Source organism: Cupressus sempervirens, chromosome 1 (assembly GCF_028749045.1).
Source record: "Cupressus sempervirens isolate cs-2001-9-10 chromosome 1, ASM2874904v1, whole genome shotgun sequence".
NCBI lineage: Eukaryota > Viridiplantae > Streptophyta > Pinopsida > Cupressales > Cupressaceae > Cupressus > Cupressus sempervirens.
The window spans coordinates 65,441,425-65,450,492 of NC_143118.1; the positions used below are offsets into that span (position 1 = coordinate 65,441,425).

Here is a 9,068-nt window from a genome sequence, read left to right on the forward strand (position 1 = left end):
TGGGTTTCATCACCGCCATGGTTTTTTCTTTAATCAACCTTTTCATGCAAAAATCATCGTATCATGAGTTCCTGGATGTTTACTTTGTGGTTTGGTAGTTTCTTTTTCATTGTTGTTACTTAATGGTTATGCAATCAGTTTAAATTGTTTAAAAAGCTTAGAAAACTTATTTGCCCCCTGTTGTTCCTCAATCCTAACAATTGCCACATTTCTTAAGCGAGATTGTTCATTGCTAATGGCCTATACCATTTCCTTGATAGGAGAAAGTGAGCGAGATTTATGATCAAGAGAAGAGGACTTACCACTTTCCTTTTAGGGTCTCCAGTTTGGATGACACTTCCATTTTGACCTCTATTGGCATCAGTTCCTAGAATTTATTTAACTCCATTGCATGATGCTCCACAATGGTTCCATCAAGCATTGCAAAAGTTGGGTGAATTGTAGCAAGATTTTCATATACAGCCGATTTAAACGAAGACTTATGCACTTCTTTCTTAGAGACATAACCGGCATCATTATTAACCACATTCTCAGTAGAGTCGAGTACATCATTAATTGATTCCATAAATTCTCAGAAGTAAATGCAAGTTGGATTCCAATGGTTGAACCCAAAGGCAAGTTGTAACCAAAAGGAAATGTCACACATGTGAGCCTTGGTCAAAGACCATAGACCCACACAAACGCAAATACAAACCCAACAAAAAAGTAGGACAAACAAAACTAAAGAGAAGAGTGAAAAAAGAAAAAAGGACACACGCAAGCACAGAAAGAGAAAGAGAGTGTCATGCAAGGAGGTACAGGCTTCGAGGACAATGATGTGGCTTGTCACCTTCCTTGCATAGCCTTAAAGATCGTATTGTTAATTATGACTACCCCTCCTTAAATGAAATGTATTCACAAGATCTAAAAAGTAGCAAACAATGTGATGCCACATCAACTAAATATGACTTAGTGCACAAATATTGGTCTCGCGTGTTTTTTTGAAGATCTTTCAATACCATGACAAAAACCATACTGATGTGACATCATATTTAAAGGAGTGACTCTAACACCATAATTATAAATAGGAGAGTGGCCAAATAAACTATTCTAAATATTTAAGAATGATTTAAAATTTCCATGCACAATTACTCGACTCTCTCCCCTAAGGTTTGTTTATATTTTAGCCTGAAAATGAGGAGAGTTGGTCAGACAACCATATCTCAATTAGATATATATGTGCATGCGGAAGCAGCACTACTAGTGCCCTACAAGGTCAGTAGACTGACTAGTCCACCACTCAGGTCGTAAATGGCTAGGCTGCTTTATAATAAAATTCATGTGGGTTCAAGTGAAACTTTTGCAATCCACTCTCATCAAAACATTATTTAGTCAAGAACAAAAGGCACTGGAATTTGCAGTACCTATAGATGGTTAAGTTTCTGGAATGACCAGTCTACAGCACCTGCCATTGCCAGTAAGAACAGCAGGGGAACTTTGAAATGGCAACCTGCAGGATCTTGAGGGTTGGGATAGAAAATTAGCAGTATATTAGCTTTAGATATTGGTCATTATGGAGTTGACTCCACAATTAGTAAAAGACAACAATGCAGAAAGCCGTGCAATTTCAGCAGCTTCATATAACCCTCCTCTAGAGTCTATAGTCATATCGATGCTCTGTTTTTGTCTTGCATATTGTAAATTATTGCCTCGGAAGAATAAGCAACAGTTGAGTCAGTAGAGAAACTGATTTAGCGATCATTTTGAAGATTAAGGAACCTCGTAGAATGTAGTTGATGGTATTTATTTTCTCTTAAACTAAGATACCCAACACGGGGAAAATCGAGGATAGTGCCTTTGGGACATGGATTGCAATTTGTCAGTACTCGGTCATCATAACAATGCAGGCATGAAAAGCCATTCTGAATTCTTTGTTCTCCTGGGGAATATCTTTAATTTATTTGGCTTTCCCTTGCATGGAAGGGACTGTAAAATTTAAATGGAATGTTCCGAAGTTCTTTAGAGTTAAAAAATATATAATTCCACTTCAGCTGAAATGTGAATAATATACTGTATTCTTGAAAATGTTGTACACGTTCAAATTTCGTAGGGGTAAGATACGTATGTATCATTTGTAGTATAATTAGGTGTTTTTTATATGGAATACAGGATAGTTCTATATGAATATAAGTTATTTGTAGATTCAAAAATAGATCTTTTGGTATTGTGAATTACATAAGAATTTATTTTCATTTCTATTATACAAAACTTAATGTTAATGAATGGAAATCAGATACAGAAAATTTTATCCTATGAATCCTCTATCATAAACCCAAAACGAGTGGGGCTACAGAAAACATCAAATGAGAGGAAAAATGGCTGCTGGCTGTCAAACTTGTATCAGTACCATGATTTGCCTCTCAATAAAGAATTTAGTGTTTTATAGCAAAATTTAGTTTCTCCAATTTAACGAGTCCAGGGAATCCGCAGTTCCTTATATTATAGATAATACATATCAGCAATCAGTATCACCTATATATGTGAACGTCAATTTGGATGATGTTTTACAGAGAGCAGTTGGCAATGCATACAGATTAATTGGACCCCACATATAAGTAATTTGGCTCATTCAGGTGAAGGGTAAAGGACTTTCGATTAAGGATAGAAAATAGGTGAACCACTTAAAATTCAATTTAAATCTAGGACTTTACCAGTAAGCAAGCCATGAGATCTTTTGGAGGACTTAGATAATAAGCCATGAGTTCTTTGGTGATTGTTTGATTGTAGGGGCTCCAAAATCTTAGCTTGGCCTAGCGTAGATTAAAAATTTCAGTCTAGTTAGGAATCAAACTTATGTCATTTCATTTGTTGTTGGGATGTTCTAACACTGTCACAAGCCCTTTTGGTGACTGATCCATGTCTTGTTTATTTTCCTACATCAATACCTCTCCTTGAGCCACACTAGAGGTGCTAAAAAAATTTAGCTTGGTGTAGCTGTGCTACCTTAGGTTTTCATACTATGTTAAACTTTGTATGAACCAACTGAGACTAAAACATATAACGTCCTATTTGTTTTGGGGTTGTCTAACATTAAGTCAAAAGACCTTTTAGTGAATGATCCATCTTTGATCCAAGCGTTGCTCATATTCAAACACCTTCTTAAGTCACAATGCAAGTACTTAAATATACTAGCTTGGACTAGCTGTGCTAACCTGAACTTTACAAAGACCAGCTAATATACAAACATCTCATTTACAGCTAAGGTACCATACAAACACCCCATTTTCAGTTCAATTGGAGCTCGTTTTTCAACACCTCACATTAAATTGTATTTCAACACCCCACCTTAAATTGTAGTGCAAGTACTTGGAAACCCTAATTTGACCTAGCTTTATCAATCTATGCTCTTGTACTATATTAAACCTTTTATAAGTCAGTTAAGAATCGAACCTAAGACATCAACCTCTCTAATTTGATATTAAGACGGCTCTACCACTGAACTACCAGCCCTTCTGCTGTTCAATCAACCTTTAGTTGAAGTATCTCATTTTCCATGTTATAACACGGATAGAATCAACTATTGGGTAAAACTTTGTTCGGTTTATTGGGAAATTAATTCTTCAACTTTTTGTAAAGAAAATACTTTGAAGGGAGCAACAACAGAGTACCACAAAAAATTTGAAAAGAGCATATAAAATAATTTACCCCTCCTTCCATTCTGTTAAATTTTGTCATGTCAGCACTGAGAATTAAATGAATGATTTTAATAATGTTTGCAAGGCCAAAGCAATCTAAGTAGGAGGATTGATACCAGACAACTGACATAAATTTTCAAGATTTTCCATTAAATCTCTAAGTCTCAAGCAATTGCCTGGCTTTTACAAAGAACCCAAACAGCGAGACACCTTCACTATGCCGATGAGAAGGTGCATTTTCACGTGGTACCGTAGACAATTCCATTTCCCTATACCTTTGCCATGTTCTTCATAATACGAAGAGGACAGTGACAAGTACACCATTATTAACACAAACAAAGAAGACCAATACAAAATACCATTAACATGAAATCAATGTTGTTTAGCATAACTGTCTTCATTTGATGTGAACATTGTACTAAAATGTATGCTTGTTGACATAAGAATCCAACAATAAATCTACTGATAGATGACCTCAGGTTTTATTCCACTCAGTATTAATTGCTGCTGCAATAAATGATCAATGCTTTCATTCCACTCAATCATTGCTGCTAGTCTGCTATAATAGCTGATCAATGTCAGAGTTTAAGAATTCATAATTTAGTAGTTGTTTTTAATTTACCTTGTGCTTGAATTTTTTATATGTTTCAGATTGCAACTTACATTTTGTAATTCATCATCAGAATATAAGAAAACTGAAAGAAAAATAAAATATATATAAAACTGCAATTCATCATCTTGAATCTTGCTAATTCTTTAAAAGTTAAAATCAACTGGCTCTTTTGAAGTTCGTTTCAAAATGTATTTTCCCACTTTATAAACAGAATTTGGAAGTTGAATGTATGAGAGGTGACCAAGCAATGCAAATTACATTAACTCTCCCCAGAAAGGAATCTTATCAAACAGGGGATGTAACCCAAATAAATTAAACGATCAAAGAAACTCTAGCTTAACTAGCTGTTAAGGTATACCCACACTCCTTACTGATACAATTAGAACAAATTTCTGCAATAAGCAGCAAAAATTGTTCTGATACATTACAGGGAAAGTTGTCTGTCATCTTACTTTGGCTTGTATACAGAGTATTACTTCCATCATGCCCGTAATCTGCACTCATTTGCATGCCTTCCAGCCTGCAACTAGTTATTGCAATAAAGTTGCCCCATCTTCAGCAACCAAAGCAAACCACAGTTTTGTTTCCCAAATCCACAGATCAACAAACTATTGAACACTTAGGCAGGCCAATTTGCTCTTGGAAATTTACCTCAATCTGATCATCATTCTGTATATTTCAACATATTGCAGAAAAATTGAACTTCTACTCAAACATGCACATCCCGACACTCTAACTCATAGAGTAGCACAATAGAGCTTCAATTTGCAGCTACAAGAAGTGACTATTCCGAGATTTTCAACCGGTGTCTAGTAAACGTGTCTTCGAGGTTCCGCATAGGAGAAGACACTTATCTCTCCACTCTTGATGGATGATTTGTCCAATCTCAATGTTGGGGGAAATAATTTGCAAGAAGGCAAAGAAGAATCTGACCCACCTGTGCTCTTTACATCTACATTATAAACAGAACTTTTCTTCTGCAATTGAAGATCATCATATGAAGAAGGCCTTATCTTTGGAGCACTAAAGGAACGTGCTTTAGCTTTGGCAGACTCTGTAGGATTCATGTAATTAGGCCTTCCAGTACTTTCATCTGATGTTTGAAGAGTGTTTGCGGATTTTGATGTACATGATCCTCTAGATGATGATGCAGAGCTTCCATCAGATTGTAAATCAGAGGCCGGGATAGAAGATGACCTACCAAGCTGGTGAGAGGCAGGAAGCATGGGAGGCTTTGCAGAAACACGAACAGTGACATTGTTCCTTCGAATTTTAACCATTCCTGGATCATTTGACTTCTTTTGATGCTCTGCAGCATCTTCAAAGCTTTTTAGAGATAGTGTCTCAGAAGCATCTGCATGGGCATGCTCCTCCATTAGCCGGTTTTCCCATGGTTTGGCAGCCATCCAACGTTCCAACCAACTCCAGCCCCAGCTGTTTCTGTCAAGCTCAGGTTTTGCAATATAAACTGGCACATTTGTTCTAGAGTTGCTTCTCCATTGCTGGAAAAAAAACCATTAAAATGGGTAGGTTATATGCATGATGGATTCATCACTGTAAACTTGAAGCACACCTCTTACAGGCTATAATGGACTGAACGCTCAAAATATAAGCTAATAATTGGCATCTGCATTATATAAAAGGCAGATTTTTGACAAACATAAATGCAGGCAACATGACACAAAAGTCAGACACAGCAAGGCTGCAGGATAAATTTATTTGACACAATATAAACATTCTATGCATTTAGGGAACATTAAAAGAGTCCGTTTACTCTCTGCGACACGTTGTAAAGGACAATAACATCATTTTACAGTTTGCCAGAAAGAATATCATGAATTTCAATAGATCGGCAGATGGGAAGATACTGTTAACAATGAGTTTTAGAACCATGGGGAAAAATATTGTTTGAATACCTGATGGGAGAGAGCATAAGCAATTGCTCGTTCTCTTTTAATGGCTCCTTCCTGACGCATTTGCAGTTTTGTGCGAATTTCTTCAAGTGTTCCTTGACTATCACACCACCCCTCCTGAAACATACAACACAATGCTTTAAACAAAATGCACGGAAACCTCCAATCTCTTCAACGAATAGAAGATTCAGACCTCATCTTTAAATATTAGTTCAATCAACTTCTTGAACAACTCCCTTGACTTTCACATCGCCTCTGCATTTCTCAAATAACTTCCTATGTACAAAATCCCCAACTACTCCAATCCACGAAAGAATCACACGTCGTACCTAAGAAAAATTTAGATCATAATCTTTGGGTTATCAAACCTAACATAAGCTCAACCCGTGTTTTTTTAAGTTAATTCAGAAATTCAATTTCAGCTTGGAAGAACTTCTCTAGCAACAGATTTGTACCAGTTCCAGAGACAAACAACTATGGCGACCTAGGATTATGCCCAGTAACAGCAGAAATTCCCTTTTCCCTGTCAGCAGTAGATTTCAAGTAGTCCCTCATCTCTCCACTTGGGTATCTACTCAAAATTCCCAACATATTAATCACAACGCTCCTATGGGCTGACCTTAAAAGAACAACCACAATCTAGATTATTATATAGAAACTTTCTTAATCAAATTGTGCAGAAATACCTCAGATTCTCTCAGTTTATTCTCCTGTTTTCGGTGTGCATCAAGAATTTGCTGAACTGCCTGACCTTCCATAGACATCCGTACACGGCGAGCTCTCACACGGGCCTGAACCCTAACCAACGCTTGCATACACCTCAATGTAACAGCTGCCTGCTTCCTTACTTGACGGCCCCTAAACAATGCCTGGAGCCTCACCACTCCTTTCAGTGCTCTCAGTGCTCTCCTCGCCTGTAAAAACCAAAAACCAAAAGCAATACAGTAACAATAACCCTCTTAAAAATGAACTAAATCACACTATCCATTGAGAATAGTTACCAAAAATCCTCGGAATGCAGTCTGGATGCGAATGGCAGCCCACTCCTGTCGTACGACTTTGAAGTCCTTTGGAGGAGCCCTCACTACTGTGGCCACTGCCGCATTATAGGCCTCTGTAGTAGCATCAGAGGCAGAATCAGAACCCTCTACACTCGAATGTTTATGCTGCTTATGCCAACTTCCTTCCTTTCTTCCCCCGGACTCATGCTCTCCAGATATCTTCCACAAACCCCATTTTCTGGACTTGACATTAGTGAGCTTTTTCTGTTCATGTGTCAATAATGATACCAATCAATCAGCCTATTTCTAAAGATGATAATGAATCCTCTGAAAAATCTTTCAATAAAACAGTTTTCTGGCAACGATAGTGTGCACACTAGCAAAGTTTATGTGTTGTTACAGCGGAAGGCGCCATATTCAGGCATTTGTTCATGATCGGTTGACTAATCTAACAAAATAAGATCATGACATTTATCACAGCTAACAGAAACCTAGGGCTTGATTCTGAGAGAACGTGTTCAACTCGACATTTGTGAGATTTGTCTGTTCATGTCTCAACAATACCAATCAATCAGCTTATTCTGAACACGTAAATGAATCCTCTAAATATGTCATTTAATCAAACGGTTTTCTGGCAATGATTTAAGAACGCTAGCAAATTTTCCGTGTTTTTACGAGGGAAAGCAAGTATAGAGGAAATTTTCCGTGTTCTTACAGGGAAAGCAATGATAATAAGCACACTAGCAAATTTTCCGTCTTCTTACAAGGGAAAGCAAGATATAGAGGCGAATTTTCCGTCACTAATCTAGCAAAATAGACCCTGAAACTTAGAACAGCTAACAGAAAACTAGAGTTGAACAAGTAGCTTCTGGTTTAGATTGTGTATGAGTTTTTAACATCTGAGAAAACATGTTCAACTTACATTTTCCTCCTTCTCAGCTGTTGATCTACTCGGTTTCTTCACACCTATTAGAGATTTGAGCCACTTCCCAGATCCACCCATTGCTTCCACCGAACTCAGCCGCTCCAATGCACTCTATGACCTCCAATGGCACTCCCAAATATATTATATTTTCACAAACCTACAATTTGGGTGACGGAATATGTTGTTCAAATGAAGTTTAGGATTGAAAAGAAAGGCACCCTTTTGCATAAACTTCTCCGCAAGATTCTAAAACAGAGGACGAAAAAACAGTATGGATTTAGAGATAACCAAAATACATATCGACTTCAACCCACCAAGAAAATCTTCAATCAGACAGATCCACACCACCTACTCATATAAACCCCACATTGGGTTATCTTCAAGGAATTAACCCAACCATATTCTGACAAATCTTTATACTCTTATCTAATCCTACAAACCTAGGACAAATATCAACGTCTGGTTTTTGCGAAGCACCTGAATTATGAGAGCCCAACTAAATATATCACAAAACTCGTAAGGATTACGCTGTAATGGCAGTGCATGTGATAGACCTCTATAAAATCCTTTGAAATTTTGGGTCCGTGCATGCCAATTTCTACTCCTTTCCCAAGAGTCCTAACAGTCAATTTTGTCATTCCTGTCCTGTACACTACCAGAAATGGCCGGCATATTCAAATATTGCCGTGATGCCTTCCCGATGAGTTGTTTTCCGTCAATTTGTCAGGATTCAGGGGTGGCCTTACAAATTCAAAATCCGCTCCCGCTTTTTGAATTCAAAATGTATTAACGGCCAGAATCTGAAAGGCACACGGGGAGTTTGTCTCCAGCTTCTTGAGATTTGCGTCCCCACCTCACTCAACTTTCCGTTACTTTACGTGACACCTGAGATTGTCAAAACAAATGCGAACTGCACATCATCTGTTACTCGACTCGACAATC

The 9,068-nt window shown here is 37.5% G+C and overlaps 1 protein-coding gene across 2 annotated transcripts; it reads right to left on the reverse strand.

Annotated features, from left to right (window-relative positions):
- Positions 1 to 4,462: 4,462 nt before the first annotated feature.
- On the reverse strand, positions 4,463 to 8,743 carry IQD6 (IQ-domain 6). 2 transcript variants are annotated; one of them, XM_089816543.1, is made up of 6 exons: positions 8,441 to 8,743; positions 8,124 to 8,283; positions 7,202 to 7,465; positions 6,887 to 7,114; positions 6,204 to 6,317; positions 4,463 to 5,789 (listed from the first exon to the last, which is right to left on the reverse strand). In XM_089816543.1, exons 2-6 carry the CDS (start codon positions 8,202 to 8,204, stop codon positions 5,097 to 5,099), a joined length of 1,380 nt encoding a protein of 459 aa, XP_089672669.1. In that variant the 5' UTR covers positions 8,205 to 8,283; positions 8,441 to 8,743; the 3' UTR covers positions 4,463 to 5,096. The 2 variants fall into 2 exon arrangements, with proteins under 2 accessions (XP_089672669.1, XP_089672665.1); XM_089816539.1 differs by having other exon boundaries at positions 8,124 to 8,743.
- Positions 8,744 to 9,068: the final 325 nt, after the last annotated feature.

Bases quoted from the DNA above. Each gene is read 5' to 3' on its own strand.
- IQD6 (XM_089816543.1), bottom strand. From the start codon at position 8,204: ATGGGTGGATCTGGGAAGTGGCTCAAATCTCTAATAGGTGTGAAGAAA. The intron at 7,466-8,123 runs GTAAGTTGAACA...ACACATGAACAG, and splicing joins CAGCTGAGAAGGAGGAAAAT to AAAAAGCTCACTAATGTCAA. The intron at 7,115-7,201 runs GTAACTATTCTC...TGGTTTTTACAG, and splicing joins CTGCATTCCGAGGATTTTTG to GCGAGGAGAGCACTGAGAGC.